General features: G+C 44.3%; 1 protein-coding gene across 1 annotated transcript in view; it reads right to left on the bottom strand.

The window, feature by feature from the left end:
• Positions 1–20,634, bottom strand: part of LOC137439817 (interleukin-20 receptor subunit alpha) — a 48,369-nt gene extending 27,735 nt beyond the window's left edge. Inside the window, exons 1-3 of the mRNA XM_068135938.2 lie at positions 20,188–20,634; positions 19,223–19,358; positions 461–630 (exon numbers count right to left, since the gene is read on the bottom strand). Of these exons, the coding sequence (XP_067992039.2) occupies positions 461–630; positions 19,223–19,358; positions 20,188–20,269 (388 nt within the window). The 5' untranslated portion in view covers positions 20,270–20,634. The remainder of the gene's footprint in view (positions 1–460; positions 631–19,222; positions 19,359–20,187) is intronic.
• Positions 20,635–23,159: the final 2,525 nt, after the last annotated feature.

Raw genomic sequence — 23,159 nt, 5'->3', positions numbered from 1 at the left:
CGGATGCTCTGGGCGAGCCCTGGAAAGGCGATAGCGGGCATGCCCGGACGCTCTGGGCGAGCCCTGAAAAGGCGATAGCGGGCATGCCCGGACGCTCTGGGCGAGCCCTGGAAAGGCGAGAGCGGGCATGCCCGGGAAAGACGAGACCGGGCGTGCCCGGGAGGTTCGGGCGTGCCCGGGAACAGTGAGTCCGGGCATGCCCGGGAGAGGCGCGTCTGGCCGTGTTCTGGCCGGTGCAAGGTGATTGTGTGCATCCAGCGGTAACCGCTACAAAACGTTATTCCTATTAGCGGCCATCTTAGCCTGGTTTTGCCTGAACGCTTACGATCTTAGGGTGTTTACCCCTCTCATCCTTCATTCTTTCATTCCAAAAATGTACGTTAAAAAAAACCCCTCCATTAAACGTACGTAATATATAGATGAGAAAAATTTTGCTAAAATAATCAAATGCGAGACTCACTGTACATCGGATAGAATATCTCAGTCTCAACCCATTCGGAGGAACACCCAAGCCACACCGCCTGCACTCTCGCCCAGTATTCGTAGTCTTCATTGGTGACGTTGGGCCGAAGGTCACAACGAGTTCCAAAGATGTTTGTACAATCAGAGGCCCGTCTCCAAGTGTCTCCACTGTAACAACACGCAACAATGGTTACTATGGTGATACCGCATAGCAACGAGTTTCATCACCGGGGTTTTTACCTTTTTGGACAAACCTATTACGAGGCTTACGGTGTGACCGATTAGGCCGTGGATAAACTAAAGGCACAACCTGAACGTGTGCGGACGGTACCACCATGTGGCTCACGTTTCCATGGAAACGGGAGATGCGTGATCATGTGACGTCCATCTGAGCTAAAAAAAAAAGACGACCGATGGTCTAGTTCTCCACGTGCGGCGTTGGTGTCATGCCCCCGCCCAAAAATAACACGACAAACATTTACTGATTGGGATTACAGTCCGATCTTTCGACAGAGAAATTAAAGAATATTTCCTATTTCTAAAAACATAAAGGAGAAAAATGAGCAACCTTTCATTACTTTATGACGTCATGAAGGGAGAGTTCGAAGTTTCTTATTTTTCAAAAAGTTTAAGAAGCAAAAGCCATGACGTGTACACTTGTACTCCAACGGCATCATGATTGTCACCATCTGCTGGGAACGGTGTGCAATGTGACACCTGCTGGATTCATGGCATTCTCCTTATTTCTTGGGAGAGGAACAACAACAACAACACATTTCGGCTCTTCAAACTCAGAGGGCTGCCGAGACAGTTTTTCCTTGGCGAGATCCTTGAGGCAACAAACGCACAATCCTCGTGTGTGCTCTGCAATTACCAAGTTTTTTGTAGAGTGCTCAGCAAGTGGCTTAATTATTATAAGCCGCCATGCAAGCACTCCATTTGAAACTGTTGTAAAGGAACGACAGGCTTAGCAAGCGCTAGTTAGCTGCTTGGTTACTGAGCACACCCTTGATGGGTCGCACTCCGACGTCCCATCCGAGGAATTCTTCTTCTTCCTCTTTTCTCTAATTCTAATTAAATGTGTAGAAATGTCACAGGAAAGTGTCCTTGATGGGACAAAATCAAAGGCGTGTATTAATTATATGGGTACTGGTAGAGCACCCACCTCACAACATGATCCGATTATTCGCCATGAATCTGATGAGAATATTATCAAAATCTCATGATGAATCAAAAAGAGCATGATCTTCCATGTCACACCCCCAACCTGTCACCAAGTTTCATCTTTCAAAAAGTTCCATCCACAACTTTTTGAGATATCCTGCTCACAGACAGACAGGGGTGAAAATATATCCTCCGTCCACCTTCAGTGGCAGAGGTAATAAATCAATCTGCCTGTTATTGCTTTGAGGCCAAACTCCCAGAGGGACCTCATGCAATGTGATTTTCTCGAGAGATGACAGCCATGGCAGCCCCAAGGCCTTGTTTGTTTTAACGAGATCATCAGAGGTCCAGCATCACAAGTAGGAGAGTCACATGGACAAAAGGAAGATGAGTCATAATATTAGCCATAATGTGCACCAAATGTGGCACCCAAGGCCATGTGCACCAAAGGCCATGGCAACCACGAGATCTGCTCTAACATTACTGCACACATTTTTAAAGAATGTAAACTTTCATGTCGTAACATCTTTTATTTCTGTCATGGAGAGAACGAAACAACTGCAGAAGTTTTGGTTTAATTGCAGGAGATTCCAAATGCGTTCAGAGCCTCTTCCTCTATATTGAATCATAGACTTTACAAAGTAGTGTTATTTATGTGTGGTGTGGCTTGCTTAAAACAAAGTTATTTATTTATTTATTTATTTATTTATTTATTTATTACCTCCGCCACCAAAGGTGCATGGATGGAGGCTCTGTTTTCACCCCTGTCTGTCTGTCCGTCCGTTTGTGAACAAAATATCTCAAAAGGTTATGGACGGATTCGGAAGAAATTTGGCAGAGATGTAGCATATGTGACACCGACGAAATTATTAGATTTTGGTGAAGATCAGGATTCGGATCCGGCTACTAGAATTTTAAAAAGTGATTCTTCACCATTGGGAGATAGGGCCAAAACGATACATAGCAGGATATCTCAAAAAGTTGTGGATGGATTTGGACGAAACTTCGTGGACCGGTTGGATGTGTGACAAGGACGATTCGATTCGATTTTGGTGAAGATATGAATATGGATTCGGATATGAGAATTATTTAATTTTTAAGTGCAACTGGTCCTGACGGCATCAGCCCACGGGTCCTAAAATCATGTGCTTCTGCACTTTCACTCCCTCTTTCTGTTCTCTTCACCCTCTCTTTTGCTCAAGGTCATCTGCCATCTGCTTGGAAATCAGCCAACATCACCGCTTTGCACAAAAAAGGTGTAAAACAGATCCCAGCAACTACAGACCAATCAGCCTTCTCCCAATTATCAGCAAAGTCATGGAATCCATCATTGCTTCAGATATTAAATCTTTCCTCTTCTCCAATGGCTTGATCTCTGATCATCAATTTGGTTTCAGACCTGGTCACTCTACTCTGGACATGCTGCTTCTGCTTTCTCAACAATGGATGGAGGTCCTCAACGCCAAACAGGAAATTAGAGCTGTCTCCCTTGACATTTCACGTGCCTTCGATACGGTCTGGCACCCTGCTCTGCTCTCCAAACTCTCCTCCTTTGGTATCCATGGAAATCTCCACGCATGGCTGGCGGACTTCCTCTCTGGTCGTAGTCAACGTGTGGCCCTGAATGGGTTTCTCTCATCTCCTCTTCCTGTTCAGGCTGGAGTTCCCCAAGGTAGTGTTCTGGGCCCTGTGCTTTTTCTGGTCTTCATCAATGATCTCTCTGACTCTCTTGAAAATCCTCTCCATCTCTTTGCTGACGACTCTACTCTCTGTCGCTCCATTCCTCATCCCTCAGATCGGCAGTCTGCAGCCTCCTCACTCTCTGCAGACCTGGACAAAATCACAGACTGGTCAAACAAGTGGAACATGTCTCTCAATCCTGACAAATCTCACACTCTTACAATGTCTCTCCGAAAGGACCGACTGGACAACCCTCCCATCTACTTTCTCAACAATCCTCTCCAAGAAGTTCTGTCGCTCAAGCTTTTGGGTCTCACTATCTGCCATGATCTTTCTTGGGAAAACCACATTTCCAAGCTGGCCTCCAAAGCCAGTCGCCGACTGGGCATCCTCCGTCGTGTGAAGTCCTTCCTTGGCACACCTGAGCTCCTCACCACATACAAGGCTTTCATCCGCAGCTCAATGGAATACTGTTCCCCCCTCTGGGCTGGTGCTCCTGCCTCACACCTTGCTCGGCTTCACGCTGTTGAGGCCAAAGCTTTCAGAATCATTGGAATCTCCTGCGATGTAGTCAACGCCGAGGGCCTTTCACTCACTCACCGCAGGCAGGTTGGTGGTCTTTCACCGCAGGCAGGTCTTCTACCGACTCCTCTCCGGCCTTGCTCCCCCAGCTCTCTCTGTGCTCTGTCCCCCCAATATTCCTTCAGGTCGCACAAGATCTGCCTGCAACCCTCTTCTGGTTAAACTGCCAAAGTCTAGGCTCTCTGCTCACCTTCACTCTTTCATTCCCCTTTTCTCCCGCCTCTGGAACAAACTCCCCCACTCCCTTCAATCCCACTCCTCCCTCCAGGTCTTTAAAAGAGCTGTTCACCACCATCTCTTATCTTCCCCCATCGAAAACCTTGATCTTTTCTACCCCCGGTAATTCACCCCAGAGTCCTTGCAGTGTTCATATGTTTTAATCCTCTCCCACCTCCCCCCAAGTCCTCCCGATGTCCCTGCTCTCAAATGTTGTGTTTGTGTCCTTCTCCCTCTCTTTTGTGTCCTTCCCCCTCTCTCCCCATCTTGTCTACCGCTCCCCTTGTTTTTTGTGTTTTGTGTGTCGGTTTGTCTTTTTGTGTGATTAATGTTAGCTCTTTCACGAGCCTCGATCTTGTATACAAAAGTGATTCTTCACCATTGCGAGATAGGGTCAAAAACGATACATAGCAGGATATCTCAAAACGTTATTGATGGATTTGGGCGAAACCTGTTGGACAGGTTGTGTGTGTGACAAGGAAAAATCGATTCAATTTTGGTGAAGATCCGGATCCGGATCCAGCCAGTATAATTTTAAAAGTGATTCTTCACCATTGAGTGATATGGTCAAAAATTATATATAGCAGGATATCTCAAAAAGTTTTGGACATATTTGGATGAAACCTGGTGGAGAGGCTGTGTGTGTGAAAAGGACGAATCGTTTCGAATTTGGTGAAGATCTGAATGTGGATTCGGCTACAATAATTATTTAATTTTTAAGTGATTCTTCATCATTGAGAGATCGGATGAAAAGCGATATACAACATGATATTTTAAAAGGTTATGGACGAGTTATGAATAAACTTGGTGGATGAGTTGCTTAGGTGACAAGAACAAGCCGATTAGATTTTGATTCAGCTCCGAATCCAGATCCGGCCCATCAGTGGGATACAAAATGTAAACTGTTCACCAGGCGGAGGCTCTCGACTGAGTGCCGTTCTAGTTTATTACGTGCGAAAATCGAAGATTTTTCAGTCATATTGGTTGTGTATTGATACCGGATCATTTGTAACTAGCCGAAACCCGTGGAACATCCACGGAAGGGAGGATGTGGTGTATGGATAGAGTGTACCATTATGGATGGCATAGGGGATTTGCTTGTCCGAGTAAGAGTTAGGAAGAAAGATGAGAATGAAGAGTGCGTATATGAACAACGTATTTATTGCAATCTACTTAAATCACAACGCTACGATATACTTTTGAAAAATGAATGGATTCATAATAGGAATCGGCATAGCACCACTCTGGGATTGTCCACTCAGTGGACGGCTTGCTGTCGCCTTCGACTGTCCAATCAGTGGACGGCTTGCTGTCGCCTTCGACTGTCCAATCAGCGGACAGCTTGCTTCGCCTTCGCCCAGCAGACGCCAATACGATGGCGTCGTAAGATGGCGTCGTATCGGCAGTTAATCGGATGCTTTTGCGCCCCAACGTCGGCTAATTCAGATTTTTCGAGTATGGCTGTATGTGATAAACAAAGAGCGCGGTTCGTAGATCGTAAATCCATTAGTGCCGTGGGCATCGGGTCACAGGGTGCGGCGTAAAAGGGATAACAAAGTCGAGTCCTTACGCTATTATTATATAGACTAGCCGAAACCCGTGGAACATCCACAGAAGGGAGGATGTGGTGTATGGATAGAGTGTACCATTATGGATGGCATAGGGGATTTGCTTGCCCGAGTAAGAGTTAGGAAGAAAAATGAGAATGAAGAGTGCATATATGAACAACGACCGCCGACACCGGCACAAATGCATGCTCTGGATTGTGCATTCAGTGGACGGCTTGCTTCGCCTTCGCCCAGCAGATGCCAATACGATGGCGTCGTAAGATGGCATCGTATCGGCAGTTAATCGGATGCTTTTGGGCCCCAACATCGGCTAATTCAGATTTTTCGAGTATGGCTGTACGTGATGAACAAAGAGCGCGGTTCGTAGATCGTAAATCCATTCGTGCCGTGGGCATCGGGTCACTGGGTGCGGCGTAAAAGGGATAACAAAGTCGAGTCCTTACGCTATTATTATATAGATGATTCTGGGGCCAGCTTCCTGTTGTTGTAATTGTTGTTGTATTCCTTTCCTACTCTCGCGAGATTCAATAAAGCAGGAGTGAGACTTGGCACGATCATGGCGTAGGGTCACTGAATAAGATCGCAACATGGTGTCAGAAGTTCAGAAACCACGTGGGCCTACTGTATGAACTCGGCAAAATGAATACGTCTAAACCACCAGTAACTTTCTCCTTTACAACGGGGAATGTGGTGTAGAATTGGAGGCACTGGGAGCTGCTTTTTCGGACATATCATGCTGCTGCAGAGTTTCTCCAAAAGTCAAGGAAAATGCAAGTCGCCATTTTGCTGCACTGTGCTGTCACAGAAGCGCAGGATATTCAAAAGAACTTCATATTTTCCGAAGAGGAGGATCCCGATTATTGGGAAGAGATTCTCCGGAAGTTTCATACATACTGTGAGCCCCGACGGAACAAGGTATTTGAAAGATACAAGTTCTGGCAATGTGGTCAGCGTGACCGGGAGACTTTTTACAACTGGGTGAAGGATTTGCGAACACAGCTGGACAACTGTGAGTACAGGGACAACTGTGAGTACTGTGAGTACAGGGACAGAGAAAAATCTCAGGAATAGGATCGTGTTTGGGGTGTCTGATGAACGAGTGAAGGAGAGACTCTTGCGGGAAGAGAACCTTGGCCTTCAGAAGACTCTGAATATTTGTCATGCAGTGGAGGCGAGCAAAACTCAGCTTTGAACTCTGTCCTCTAGTCAGCACTCTGCACAGGTACATGCTGTGTATTGGCACAAAGCAAAAAGAGAAGGAATCAGGAAGCAGACAGAACCAGGAGTCAGGGGCATAAAAGCTGATAGCAGTCATAGCCATAAGCAAGGGGGTAACTGTGGAAAATGTGGTGTGCAACACCCAGCACGTAACTGCTTAGCTTATGGCAAACTTTGTCGAATCTGTAACAAGCCAAATCACTTTCAGGCACAGTGTTGCTCTAAGAAGAGGGTGAAGGAGAAAGGAACTGTCCATGTGGTTGAACAGGTGTCGTATGACAATGACACAGATCTGTTCATTGGGACAGTAACATCAGCACCAGCTAAGACATCTGTGTCTCACTCAGAAGGACAAAGTGACTGGATCGTGCTGGTAGTGATAAACAGATGCCAGGTACGCTTCAAGCTTGATATTGGAGCTGACACCACTATTATAAGTAACTAGCCGAAACCCGTGGAACATCCACGGAAGGGAGGATGTGGTGTATGGATAGAGTGTACCGTTATGGATGGCATAGAGGATTTGCTTGTCCGAGTAAGAGTTAGGAAGAAAGATGAGAATGAAGAGTGCGTATATGAACAACGTATTTATTGCAATCTACTTAAATGACAACGCTACGATATACTTTTGAAAATATCACGTACCGTCTCGAAGTCAAAAGAACTTCATATTTTCCGAAGAGGAGGATCCCGATTATTGGGAAGAGATTCTCCGGAAGTTTCATACATACTGTGAGACAACGCTACGATATACTTTTGAAAATATCACGTACCGTCTCGAAGTCAATGCCATCCTTTTATCTCTTCGTATACAACTCACTGATTTCTAACTTATCGTGAACAGGGTAAAGCCTACTTTGATAATCATGAATGGTGGCAGATGCAGGAGTGGGTGAAATGAAAGGGGGGGGGGGGGAGGGGGCTGATCATGACCTACCCTACGCCACATGGCCTACGCCATTTGTTGAGATCATGGCCACAACGGAAACACAACAACTGGATAGGTAGGGCCTAGGCCTACGCATACTTTTCGTCACTCAGCGAAGTACACTTTGTTTTAAGCTTTCAGAAGCTGAAGCCTTGGTATTTATTGCATTATATGATACGGATGGGCTGCTGATCGGTTTCACTTCGTTGTAATCACAGTATATGGAAGAAATTATGGTAAACCCACCTGATGAGGTTAGCGTACACTGCGATCGACGACACCGGCACAAATGCATGCTCAGGATTGTCCACTCAGTGGATGGCTTGCTGTCGCCTTCGACTGTCCAATCAGCGGACAGCTTGCTTCGCCTTCACCCAGCAGACGTCAATACGATGGCGTCGTAAGATGGCGTCATATCGGCCGTTAATCGGATGCTTTTTGGCCCCAACGTCGGCTAATTCAGATATTTCGAGTATGGCTATACGTGATAAACAAAGAGCGCGGTTCGTAGATCGTAAATCCATTAGTGCCGTGGGCATCGGGTCACTGGGTGCGGCGTAAAAGGGATAACAAAGTCGAGTCCTTACGCTATTATTATATAGACTGGCCGAAACCCGTGGAACATCCACGGAAGAGAGGATGTGGTGTATGGATAGAGTGTACCATTATGGATGGCATAGGGGATTTGCTTGTCCGAGTAAGAGTTAGGAAGAAAGATGAGAATGAAGAGTGCGTATATGAACAACGATCGCCGACACCGGCACAAATGCATGCTCTGGATTGTCCACTCAGTGGACGGCTTGCTTTCGCCTTCGCCTGTCCAATCAGCGGACGGCTTGCTTCGCCTTCGCCCAGCAGACGCCAATACGATGGCATCGTAAGATGGCGTCGTATCGGCAGTTAGTCGGATGCATTTGGGCCCCAACGTCGGCTAATTCAGATTTTTCGAGTATGGGTGTACGTGATAAACAAAGAGTGCGGTTTGTAGATCGTAAATCCATTAGTGCCGTGGGCATCGGGTCACTGGGTGCGGCGTAAAAGGGATAACAAAGTCGAGCCCTTACGCTATTATTATATAGATAGGGACTATCAGCGTCTTCAGCCCAAACCACGTCTGAGGCGGAGCCCAGTTATTCTGAAAGCATACAATGGCAAACCCATACCTAGTCTAGGTACATGACACATGCAGCTTGAGCGCAAGGGGCAGTCATTCACTACCAACGTGGAAGTTGTTCCTGATGGCCAGCCTGCACTAAGGGGTGCCAATATTGTCTCAGACTGGGTCTTGTGAAACGGGTGTACACAGTAGCCACAGAGTCCTTATGCTCACGGTCAAGAGCAACTACACTCAGGGAGCAGGTGCAACAGATGCACCCATTCCTGTTTACTGGAAGAGGATACCTTCCGGGTGTGCACTCGATTCAACTGCGTGAGGACGCAAAACCAGTTATCCATGCACCAAGGCGTGCGCCTTTTTCACACTCTGAAGAAGCTCCGAGCAGAGCTTGACAGACAAGAGCAAGAAGGATTTATCAAGAAGGTCAGTGAGCCTACAGAGTGGGTAAACTCACTTGTCATAATAGAAAAGGCGAATGGGAAAATATGATTGTGCATTGACCCTAAGGCCTTGAATAAAGAGATTCAAAGAGAGCACTTCCAGCTGCCCACCAAAGAGGACATCTTAAGTGAGCGTGCGGGAGCTCAGTTCTTCACGAAGATGGATGCAGCAGCATCGTTCCATCAAATCAAATTAGATGAGCATTCATCCAAATTGACAACCTTCAATACTCCATGTGGGCGATATCGTTATCTTTGCATGCCTATGGGTATCTCGTCTGCTCCAGAAGTGTTTCACAAGAAACGTTGCCAGCTACTGGAAGATTTGCCAGGTTGTCGAGTGTTCATAGATGATTTGATTATGTGGGGATGCACAGCTGAGGAACATGATGCATGGTTGGAGGCAGTACTGGATCGCTTAGTGGAGGTGGGACTTCTCCTCAACCTGGATACAGTAAGTGCTATTTCAGGCAGACTGAGATTATGTATCTTGGAGATCGAATAACAGTGCAGGGAGTGTAACCGGATCCAGCTAAGGTGGAGGCGATCACCAAGATGCCCACACCCTCAGACAGAGATGCATTGCGAAGAGCACTTGGGATGGTGACATACATCAGTAGGTTCTTGCCTAACCTGTCAACCTGCACCACTGCTCTCAGCTCTTGTTGGAACAAGATACAGATTGGCAGTGGAATCACGAGCATGCCAAGGAGTGGCAGGACATGAGACAGCTATGACAAAGGATCCTGTGCTACAGTACTATGATCCACAAAGGCCAATCAAGGTGTCGACGGATGCCAGCAAGAATGTGGTAGGAGTGGTACTTCTGCAGGAGAAAGAGGGACATTGGCTAGCCGTTGCCGATGCTTCAAGGTCAATGACTGTGGCAGAGACTAATTACGCACAGATTGAAAAAGAAATGCTTGGTGTTCTGTATGGTTGTGAACGATTCCATGCATACATTTATGGCGAGAAAGTCATCGCAGAAACAGATCATAAGCCTCATTGCAATAGCAGGCAAACCTCTTGGGGGAGCGCCACCTCGCCTTCAAAGACTTCTCCTACGTCTGCAAAAGTATGAACTGCAGTCGCAATATATACCGGGAAAACCCCCTGTGGTTGCAGATGCACTGAGTCGTGCCTGCTCAACAGAGGCAGTGAGCAGGAAGAATGAAACAAATGTAGAAGTTAATGTCTGCATGGTCCGAGAGAATCTTCCAGGTTATGGGGCTAAGTGGGCTGAGTTAGCAGCAGTAACTGCAGAGGATACCATCTTGCAACAGGTTATCAGCTACATCAAAGACCTGAGTATGCAGTGTCCGAAGCCTTACACCACATTTCAGGACGAACTGGGTGAAGTTGATGGAGTTCTTCTGAAAGGCCAGCGATTCGTTATTCCTTTCAGCATGCACAGTGGTATGCTTGGCAGGATTCACGAGGGTCACCTGGTTATGGAAAAGTGTAAACGATGGGCACGGGAGGCCATTTATTGACCATGCATGAATGATCAGATTGATGGCTATGTGAGCCGCTGTGATGTGTGTTTGACCGCAGTGCTCAGTGTGCAGAACCACAGCAGCTGCATGAAAGGCCGAATAAAGCCTGGGTCAAGGTGGGGTGTGACATATTTTACTATGCCAGTAGCTGTATCTGCTGGTGATGGACTATTTCTCTAACTACCAGGAGGTAGCCTTGCTAATGCCAGAGACTAGCAGGGAGGTCATCGTCCACCTTAAGTCTATCGTTGGACGTCAAGGGTTCCCAAGCCAAGTGGTGAGTGATGGAGCACCACAATTTGCCAGTGCTGTATTCAACAAATTCTCACTAAATTGGCAGTTTGAGCACATCGTGTCAAGTCCTTACTGTCCCCAATCAAATGGTATGGCTGAGAGTGGAGTCAAGATTGTGAAGAGACTTCTTAAGAAAGCTGGAGAGCGAGGAGCGGATCCATATTTATCTCTGTTAGCCTACCGAGATGCCCCGTTAGAAAACGGATGGTCACCGGCGGAACTACTCATGGGAAGGAAGCTCCGAACCCGCCTTCCAACAATAGCTTGGAAGCCAGAGTTGCAGCGCCCTGAGCCTCAATCTATCAAAGGCAAGGAGCTGTCAGAACTAAAAGAAACGGAAACCATACGTGTGAGGAACAACGGCCGTTGGGATGACCGAGGCCGAATATTGTGGATGGTGGGTCCCAGATCATATGAGGTGGAGCTTGATGATGGACGAATCTTTCGAAGAAACAGGCGACATCTCTTGGCTACCAAGGAGTGTTTCCCAGCGCAGGCTAGGTGGCTTGTGATTGAGGAGTTGTCGTTGACTGCTGGGGAGCTGGAACGGCGACCACCGCAAGGAGAGCAAACAGGACCAGCCACCCAGCCGGTGCTCGCGCAACATCAGGTGCAGGAGCAAATGCCTGTACTAGCTCTGAGACACAGTACTCGGATCTCCAATAAGCATGCCAGATTAATTGAAGAGATATAAAGTTGTCATCCGACTAATAAGTGCAGTGTTAATTAACACAAAGATGACTGCCATTTTAATAACCTGGTAAATTAGCTTGGAATTGTATTTGCCAATTGAAGTGAATTATATTGACTGATTTGAAGTGAATTATAGTGTTTTGATTTTGATTGAATGCTCAACACTATCTAAAGAAGCATTGCCATATTGTTTCATCATAGTTCTTGTTTACCTTTGATATCCCAGCAATATTTGATAAAAGGGAAAGGTGTGTTGTTACCGGATCATATGTCATGATCCTGGGGCCAGCTTCCTGTTGTTGTAATTGTTGTTGTACTCTTTTCCTACTCTCGCGAGATTCAACAAAGCGGGAGTGAGACTTGGCACGATCATGGCGTAGAGTCACTGAATGCGATCACAACAGGTTGGTCTTGTGCATTATTGTTTGTTTGTTTGTCTGTCTGTTTATATGTCAATCACCTACAGGTCACAATTTTAAAACGATCTTTACGAAACTTCACCAAATGGTAGAATTGGTCATAACGAAGAAGCTTTTTCATTTTTAGGTCAAAAGGTCAACATAGGTCAAAGGTCAACAACTTCGTCAAATTTATAAAATTCTCAGTTTTCATCCGATTGACTTAAAATTTAAAGATTTTCACATCAGGTCACTAAATTCAAGCACTATTTATTTTTGTGGTCAACATTGGCCAAAAGGTCAACAACTTAGGTGGAGTTTATAAAATCTTACATTTTCATCCGATTGACTTGAAATTTGAACAGGATTTGCATATTCGGTCGTTTAATTCAACCACCAATTATTTTTGAGGTCTAAAAGTGAAAAGGTCAACATAGGCCAAATTTCTAAAATCATAAATTTTCATCTGCTTGACTTGAAATTTGAAGAGTATTTGCATACTTGATCATTTAATTCAACCACCAATAATATTTTTTAGATCAACATCCAAAAGGTCAGCCTAGGCCAAAAGGTCAACATATGGCAAAAGGTCAACAATGGCCAGAGGTCAACATTGGCCAAAGGTCAACTGCATTGCTACATTGCTTTGAGCAGATCTGGAAGGGATCATATTCTTGTCCAACAACTGGAACATGTCATTCAATGCAGGAAAAAGGAAAAGCTTCCATTCCCATCTTATTGCGTTAATGTGAACTTATGAAAATCCATATGACTCTTACCGACGATCCCTTTGGGTGGCGATACCTTTGGGCTAATGAACTATGGTAATGCCCGGTGGAGATCTCTCCCGAAAGGTGCTCAACTAACTCAGCTATCCACTTCCACGATCAGACACCGAAAGACGTCCAGTCCCTTAAACCTCTCGGCCTAATCATCAACCAGGGCCTCTCCTTTTCTACCACATATCAAAGCTGGTTTCCAAAACCAGAAATGTACTGACTATCATGTCAAGTCTTGCCTTGATAAATTTGAGTTAATCTTCTAGATGGGTTTGTGCCCCCACTTCACACCTGTGTCTCCTCAATGCTGTGAACTCCATCGCTCTCAACCAAATTGGAATCTCCAACCAAAATAAGAGGCACAGGATCTGTTGCTGTCTCATCACAAACAGGTTTATGGCCTCTCTGTTTATTATGGACTCGCTTTTGTCTTACGCTCCCCGCTCTTTCATCCTTCTGTCTCTCCAGGTATACACACGCTCTCTGGGTAACCACCTGTTTATTATTCTTCCAAATCCAGGTTTACTTCTCATCTCGACACCCTTGTTCCTCATTTCTCTCACTTCTAGAATCAACAACATGAGTCACTACCATCCCATGCTTCCTCCTCCAGGGCCTCAAGATGGCAGGTAATGCCATCTCTTGCAAATTTGTGTGCATGTGTGTGCGTTTGTGTGGGCATACACTGTATTTACATGATATTTACACGTTTTTTTTTTTTTCAACAAAATGAGCCATTTTGAATTTGGTGCGCCTTACATTATTGGAAGCATATGTGGAAGTGTAGTGATTCTTCACTCGTGTTATTGATCTCTTATTTTCCCCAGCCATATAATTTATGCTACATTATTTGGTGCAATTTTTGGGAGATTTCTTAAGGAAAATGTGACTGTAACAGTACATTATTCTATACGTCATAACCCACGTGATTAGAATTATGACACAAATACAGAAGAGGAGTGATTCATCAATCATTCCCCTGCATCTCTCACCCATTCACTCTTGTTTTCCAACCCTTCCTTTACTCCATTTATGCTGACAATTTTTATTCAAGAATTTATCAGTTGGACTTTGTGCGAACTCTAAATAAAGGTGTGCCTTTTATCATGGAGTACGGTATAGAGGGATGATCACAGAAAAAAATGGCCACCACATCAAATGTGTACAAAGTGATATGCTGAGAAGATAATATAGAGTGAGGATATAAGCTTTAAAAAAACCATACCTTTTATTCTCCATTGTTTTCTGAACTACCAAGACTTAAAAATCCACCACAATACATTGGTAAAGTATCACATTGGTAGATAGCGAAATCGCCAAATTGTACAATTGTAAAATATGTCTATTTTTGGTGCTGATGAGAGGTTTGCATTTTTCGGTGTAGCCTTTGTAATTCTGCTGTCGAAGTCTTCTCGAACAGTAGATTGTGATACTTTTCAGTTTTCACCTCTGCACTCTAGAGGTTGTTGGTGATGTTACTGGCAGTTGTTTTTTGGGTTTTTCGTCACAACTCTGATGATTTTTCTGTCGTCAAGTGCAGTTATGTTCCTTGGCTGGCCTGGCCATTGTCTATTGCTAAGTACACTAGTGGTTTCTTTCTTTATCAAGATATTCCAAATTGTTGTATTTTCAATGCCCAATTTTTGTGCGATGCTTCTAATTGAATTATTTTGTTTTTCTCAGCTTCCAAATTCTTTGTTTTTCTTTCATAGACTGTTCTCTGATCTTCATGTTGGTTTATGCCGACTGACTCCAAAGGCAGACTCCCAATGGAAAAGCAAAAGTTAAAACCAAGACGAGACATTCACAGCTCTTTTATGTGTGAACGATCAATGCAACAAAAAACACCGGTCAGTCATCTGTTCCAATACTTATGCTTACCTAAAATGGGGGGACTGAACATACAAAGTGCTATTGTTCTGCAATGGTAAAACACATATTTATAGAAATACCAATAAATAAAAGATGACCTTCTGTACTCTTGCCTCATATTCATATTTTGATCTCAAATCATCCATCCAAAAACCATCCATCCATCCAAAAAGATCCATCCAAAACCTTGATTTTTCTACCCCCGTTAATTCACCCCAGATCCACTTTTTTGAAATACCGACTTCTTTCCTGGAAGTCTTAACAGTGTCCATGTGTTTTTTTGTTTTGTTTGTTTTTACCTCTACCCCCCCCCCACCCTTCCCAAGCCTCCTTCCCCCCCAGCCCTCTTCCTCCCACAGATCTACCGATGTCCCTGCTCTCCATCTTGTCTCCCACTCCCTTTATCATATGTTTCATGTTTTATGTGTCAGTTTGTCATTTTGTGATCAATGTTAGCCCTTACACTAGCCTCGATCTTGTATACAAAAAAAACAAACCAAAAAAATCTAATTTCTTGAGTATTGAGTATTAACTTCTTGAGTTAATTGAGTATTAACTAACTAACACTTTCTTGAGTATTAACTTCCTCTCTCGTCGTAGTCAACGTGTGGCCCTGAATGGGTTTCTCTCATCTCCTCTTCCTGTTCAGGCTGGAGTTCCCCAAGGCAGTGTTCTGGGCCCTGTGCTCTTTCTGGTCTTCATCAATGATCTCTCTGACTCTCTTGAAAATCCTCTCTATCTCTTTGCTGATGACTCCACTCTCTGCCGCTCCATTCCTAATCCCTCAGATCGGCAGTCTGCAGCCTCCTCACTCTCTGCAGACCTGGACAAAATCACAGACTTGGCAAACAAGTGGAACATGTCTTTCAATCCTGACAAATCTCACACGCTTACGATGTCTCTCCGAAAAGACCGACTGGAAAACCCTCTCATCTACTTTCTAAATAATCCTCTCCAAGAAGTTCTGTCACTCAAGCTTTTGTGTCTCACTATCTGCCATGATCTTTCCTGGGAAAACCACATTTCCAAGCTGGCCTCCAAAGCCAGTCGCCGACTGGGCATCCTCCGTCGTGCGAAGTCCTTCCTTGGCACACCTGAGCTCCTCACCACATACAAGGCTTTCATCCGCAGCTCAATGGAATACTGCTCTCCCCTCTGGGCCGGTGCTCCTGCCTCACACCTAGCTCGTCTTCACGCTGTTGAAACCAAAGCGTTCAGAATCATTGGAATCTCCTGCGATGAAGCTACCTCCAAGGGCCTTTCACTTACTCACCGCAGGCAGGTTGGTGGTCTTTCCGTCTTCTACCGACTCCTCTCCGGCCTTGCTCCCCCAGCTCTCTCTGGGCTCTGTCCCCCAAATATTCCTGTAGGTCGCACAAGATCTGCCTGCAACCCTCTTATGGTAAAACTGCCAAAATCAAGATTCTCTGCTCACCTTCACTCCTTCATTCCTCTTTTCTCCCACCTCTGGAACAAACTCCCTCACTCTCTTCAATCCCACTCCTCCCTCCAGGTCTTTAAAACGGCTGTTCACCACCATCTCTTATCTTCCCCAATCCAAAACCTTGATCTTTTCTACCCCCGCTAATTTCACCCCAAATCCACTTTTTTGAGGTGACTTTTGTCTTCTTTCCTGGAAGTCCTTGGTGTCCTTGTGTTTTATACCTATCCTGCCTCCCCCCAGGCCCTCTGCCTCCCACACATCTCCCGATGTCCCTACCCTCAAATGTTGTGTTTGTGTGCTTCCTCCCCTTCTCTCCCCATCTTGTCGACCGCTCCCACTTTTATATACTTTGTTTACTTGTTTGTTTGATTTGTTTGTTTGATAAATGTTAGCTCTTTCACGAGCCTCGACTCTGTATACAAAAAAAAAAAAAAAAAAAAATCAATATTTAATAACAAATTAGACTTCCCTGTTCCAATACCTATAGAGGGCACTGTATATCTTTACTGTTTGCTTATCAATGCTGTTTGTGTGTAGTTGTCGCTTCAGTAGCCCATTGTCAGCATATTACCCTTCTATCCCCTGTCATGTAGCTCTTTGACGATCCCAGATGTTGGACAGCAGCAAATTTGGATTAAAAGTACCTTTTGCAATGGAACCTAAATGTGCACACACTAATGAGTAGATATACTTGATTAAATCTCAAATTCGAATGATGCTTCTTAGAACAAGTTAGCTATTGTGAAACAACTTTTCCTGATCGTGGTTTATTACCCAGTGTGCATAGCGCAAAGGGGGATTAAGCAATTGGTTCACTCTGTCTGTCTGTCTGTCAGTCAATTTCTATGATTGAGGAACTATTCAATCTCAATTAAATTCTATTTATTCATCACTAGAACACGAATGGGAGCATGAAGCGTCTTTGGGCTTCTTGAAAAGCGCTATATAAAATAAATGTATTATTATTATTATTATGAAATGGAACAGAAACCTGCAGTTTAGCAGTACTTTGGCTCTGGATTTGGCGAATTGCACGGCGTCTCGTCCCAAACACGCATATGTACAATGCGGTCAATCAATTGCTTTAGTCTGCCTGCCTTGCAATGAGAAATTGAAAACCATTCCAAACAGGAAACTTACTGTTTTTAGGGACATCATAAAGGACAAACAAGAGGCATGAAGAACCAATGTAACATGTTAAATAAGGTGGTGTAAAAGAGGATGCATCATCGGCGGAAAAGCTCAAAATAAATGTTTTTTGGGGGTTTTTTTGTACAGCTTTCCAAAAGGTTTTTTTCATTTCACTGAATTTTGTACTTTAACAGTGGAACACAAATTCTTGTCACTTCCAAAACCCCTCAATTTAGCACTTCTTGGGCATATCTCCACGCCGTCTTGACCAATCAAATTTTACATGCACTCTGAGGGTGGAGTTGGCAGAAGGTTTGGCTCTGGATTGTTCCGTGTGACCCATCAGCCTCGTATGGTTACCATCGAGCCTGGTGTTCCAAGTTCATGAACGAAGCTAATATTGATCGTGCTCAGAAATGCAAGGCAAGTGTTAAATAGACCCTTCCCATGTCCTTTTTCTCAAGGCTGTGCTACGCTACCTGTTCTACGCTACGTGGTCTACGCTACGTGTCCTACGTACGTGTTCTACACTACGTGTTCTACGTACGTGTTCTACGCTACGTGTTCTATGAACTCGAGTTACAACTGCAGTTTCGTTCACTTCACCCCTATCCTATTGGCTGGAACCATGTTGATTACATTGTCAGAGAAGAAAAATAAGAAGAAGAAGAACCACCACCACCACCACGTAGTCAGGATTTGTTGGAATATTTGTGTGGTGGGACCCAACTACAAACTATCATCCAAGTGCTGATGCAGGAGTTTCATTCATCACAGAGAAGAACACCGTTTGATCGGTGAAGGGATGATCACCTTGCCTTGGATCGTTATACATGGACAACAAAGTTCAAATATTTTGTTAATTTGTTCATTGTGTTCTTTGATTGGATCAGATCGAGTGGATCAGACTCGGCAACGGTTGCTCGAGTGAGATGTGCATGGAAGAAGTTTCGGGAACTGAGTGGCATGCTGATGAGGAGGGGAGTGTCGTTGAAGCTGAAGGGAAAGGTGTATGCTGCATGTGTGAGAGTGTTATGATTTATGGGAGCGAGACATGGGTAATGAACGTAGAACAGCAACGCAGGCTGGAAAGGGTGGAAATGTGAATGGTTCGGTGGATGTGCGGAGTACCATTGAGAGAGAGGAAGACAAATGATGAATTGCAAAAGATGATGGGAATAGAGCCTGTGATTGGTGCTGTGAAGAGGAACAGGTTGAGATGGTTTGGTCATGTGTTGAGGAAGGATGAAAGTGACTGGTTGAGAAGAGTGATGGAAATGAATGTAGAAGGAAGTAGAGGACGGGGAAGACCGAGAAAGACTTGGCTGAAGATGGTGGAAGAAGTAATGCGGGCAAGGGGGTTAACAAGGAGAGATGCAGAAAATAGGGCAAGATGGGGAAGATTGTCATGGGGACCGCAAGGCTAACCCCCACTCTAGCAGGGAAAATGGCCTTAAAATGCATGTTGTGTTGTTGTTCATTGTGTTCTTTCTTCTAATCCAAGTTTCTACACTAAACCTGAATTGGCCTCCAATCACATAAGCTTTAAATACTGCACAGCATATTTGGAATACGAATATACCTTTGCGCTTACCCCTGACCTCCAGATCATGTTCGACAAGGAGAACAACAAACAATGAGCAACAAGAATCAACAACAGCCACTTGACATTCATGGAAGTCCTTCCAAGTGGGAGACGAGGTAGATGAGTCAATCAGAATAACTTTCTATACTCCGCACCTTTTGAGATACTCCACGGTGTATGTCATGTTGGATCCCGTACTCCACCTGGGAGGCTCCCACGTCACATGATGCCACATGTTGGTGGACTCGAATCGAACCTTTTGAGGTGTATACTCAGGATGGACACAAGAACCTGGGGAAGCAAAACAAAACAATTGTGCTGAGCTATTTCAAAGCAGTAAGAGTCATATCTTTTTTACGTAGACATGTGATTTCCAAAGTGCGAATGACAGCAGGATAAACTCCATTTGCTTTCGTAAAACATAAAAAGTAGATATGTCCCCAAAGCAAGAAATGAATCCACGTTATTGGTTGCTCTAGTGTAATAATTGCCAAGTTTACAAGAAAACAAAAGGACACAAAGAACTGATTTGCCTGATCAATACACCTCAATCACAAATTGAATAAAATTCTGCTATTCCTTCCTTTTAAATCGATTATTACGACCATAGCATAGCTTCCATGTATAAAATACCAACTTGAATAACTTCGTGTCCACTAAATACTAAAATAGCAACAATTATTTGGCCTACTTTCATCAATGGAATGGTTTTGGCCTACATCATTTCATTTAATGAGGAACACACACCTGGAGTGTTCAAAAAGGTTTTTACGAACGAGATTCTCGCAATAGTCCAGTGTGCGTGCACTTTGAGAAGGAGGAACTTTAAAAGTTTTATAAACACGAAATTTCAGGAAGTTTTGTTCCAAAATGTATTACAATGCTAACGAAGGAATTGGTGTTATTATATTCTTTCAATGTGAGAATTTTTTGTTCTTCACTTAGCTTCAGATATTTTCATCAGTTAATCAACCTGGATAAAAAAAAACATGGAAAAGAACAAATACAGAACCTTCTTTGGTGGCTCTTTCTCGTAATAGGACTCATAAACAAAAAAAGAGAGATAAGGCCTGTACTTCTCGCTCCGTCATATCAAAACACGGAATATAGTTTGACTCACTTTTTACTGGGGAACACAGGAGCGCAAAGTAGAGGCAGCGTGACAGTGCTTCGGGCACTCCAAGGCATTTATTCCTCAGCATGGTCGCCCGGACCCCAACAACACGCGTGTGCGTTGCATCAAGGCATGGCCTCCCCGGCTGCTTGTGGCTCCACTGAACGTCGATCAGGATGCGGTGCCTTGCAGCAAGTCTCGTGTGGAAGTGAATGAGTCAGTGAGCTTCTGGCTTTTTCAACCTTCCGGTGAACTTACTGCGATTTACGGCGTCTTTTTCACCACATTCCAGGGATTACTGTTCAATTTCACTTCCTCTTTCTATTTCACTCGAGATAACTCAAACTTCACTCTTCATACCTGCTAGCTTTATCCAGGAGATTTTCGTGAAGTAAAAGGTTTTCTCCAGAAAGAAATAACATTCCAGCTTCACACACCAAGGAGTTACTTCGTAATCTCAAGAAGTCCGTTCATTGTAATTTCGTTTACCTGGGAAACATTTCTGTGCAACATTGTAGCAATGCCACAAAGTTACCTTGTTTTGCTTCTTTCTGGGTTTTACACACCTGCTTGCGACAAATTCACAGAAATGTACAGGCAACTGGTTGTGTTGTCCAATACACGCCTGAGTTCGTTGCAGGTAACCGCAAAGTTAGCTGCCGGTGGTTGACCAATAAATAGTATGTGGTTGTACCTCCAACCAGAACATTTCTGGTGCGTGTATGTTTGTTTATATGTATATATGTGTACCTTTTATTCAAGTAATAAGGAGTACAGTACAGGGAAAATATTAAAACTTCATTTATATTTCAAGGTATTCCCTGCTACACGTACAGGTTTGCCCCATCAATTTGGCGGCACTTTGATGCCACGACGTGGAAACATTTGGGATGGGTACGCAGCCATTTCAGCACACGTGCTTTGGCATCTTCATTTGTAAAGCTAATGTCACCGAGATGTTCTTTGAGTGGTCCAAAGAGGTGAAAAGTCTGGACTGCATGTTGAATGATTTGGATCATCCCAACCCACCTCCACACGAGTGATTCCAATCACATTTACCGTGTGTGGACGAGCATTACCATGCAGTAAATATGCATATACATTCCTGAGGATATCCCGAAGACTCAACAGCTCAGTGGGCTGTCATTGCGTAAGTGATGAATGAGGTCCCGAGTTGAGTCAGAACTTTTTCACACAAGCCCCATGCAGGAATTCATTCCTATTCAATAAATATACAGACTTGGCATTTAATATGGAATTTTTTTTTCTTTCTTGACTTGGGTTTACTTTCTGAACTCAGTATATCAATCTGGTGACTTTCTTTTACCCTTCGGTGATGTCTTTGTTGAAAGAACCATGTCACTGATTGTCGTTCACAGCAAGAAGTCAATAACAGGATTATATCACAGGTGGCGTGACAAAATGTAAAGACAGGTACATTTGACGATTGGCTTCACAATCGGGTATATAAGGGTTGTTGCGTTCTGTATTAGTGGAAAACAACTGCTGCACATCGACAAAAGTTATTGCCGCTTCCTCTGGAGATGGTCCGTCAACTTGAGAATGCTGTTTGTCATGGAGTGGTGGCTTTACGAAATTCTGGCATGAAACAGCGTGCTATTGCTCGGCAGTATGGCATCACTCAAGGTCAGGTGTCAAAGATCCTGAAACGAAATGCTCAGAGGGGTGTCCCTACTCCAATACCGAGGCCAGGATGTCCACGCAGAACCACAAGGAGAGATGATCGCCAGCTGCACCGGTTAGTCTGCAATGGCCGTACCAATTCAGCTAATCGGCTTAGGGCTGAGTGGCAGCAACTGACAAATGTGCCTGCATCCAGAAGGCTAGTCAACCAACGACTGGTTCAAGCAGGCTATCGTGTCAGGCGTCCCCTGAGAAAGCCACGCCTGACAAGACAACACAGCCAGCGCCGATTGCAGTGGGCCAGAGAGCACCGTCAATGGCAGCCAGGACACTGGAATCAAGTGACCTTCAGTGACAAGTCTAGATTTCTGGTCTATCGTCAAAATGGCAGCGTCCGAGTGCGCAGACAAGTGCAGGAAGCCCACAACGAAGATTGTATAGTGCCAAGAGTCCAAGCTGGAGGTGGTGGGGTTACCGTTTGGGCTGCTTTTCATGCAGGGGGCAAAACTGACCTGGTTGTTCTGAATGGAAACCTAAACCAGTTCAAGTACAGGGTCATTCTGGAAGAAACATTGCTTCCATTTGCTCGTGCAGCCTTTCGAGGAAATGTTGTCTTCCAAGATGACAATGCACGGCCTCATCGTGCTCGCATGATCCAACACTTTCTTGCTGACCGTGGTGTAGAGCATATGGAGTGGCCTGCCATGTCCCCGGATATGAATCCGATAGAGAACTTGTGGGCAGAATTAACGCGTCAAATCGACAACTTGGCCCAGCAGCCTACCTCTGTGCGTGAATTGCAGCAGACTATTGTCACTGCATGGCAAGCGATTCCTGTCCAAACCTTGGCAAACCTCGTGAACAGCATGCCTCAACGTGTATGTGCTCTCCTGAATGCTCGTGGGGGTTACATGAAGTATTGAACTGTAATTTTACTGTCCATAATCCCAGTCATAATTTAGCTTTTGTTTTTGTTGAAATTTTTTTTGGCTCATGTGTAAAATAAAGAGATACTTCTGGAAAACGTACAGAAGTTTAACACAGTACTGTCCATGAATTGAGTTCGATATCAGTTTACATCACTTTCAAGGATCAATTTATTTGCTTCGAAATGTCAAATGTGGTGTTTGTTTCTTTTAAAGGTCACATCAACAAAATCTAGAATAATTTCAACATAATTCCAATGAACTTTTGGTTCTAAGTCGTCTTGAAAAGTAAGTTCACCCCCACAAAAAAAATATTCCATATTAAATGCCAAGTCTGTATATATATATATATATATATATATATATATATATATATATATATATATATATATATATATATATATATAT

This window comes from Myxine glutinosa, chromosome 14 (assembly GCF_964187855.1).
Source record: "Myxine glutinosa chromosome 14, kmMyxGlut1.1, whole genome shotgun sequence".
NCBI classification, from domain to species: Eukaryota; Metazoa; Chordata; class Myxini; order Myxiniformes; family Myxinidae; genus Myxine; species Myxine glutinosa.
Note: the sequence above shows the minus strand (reverse complement) of the source record. Positions and strands in the feature narration are given on the sequence as shown.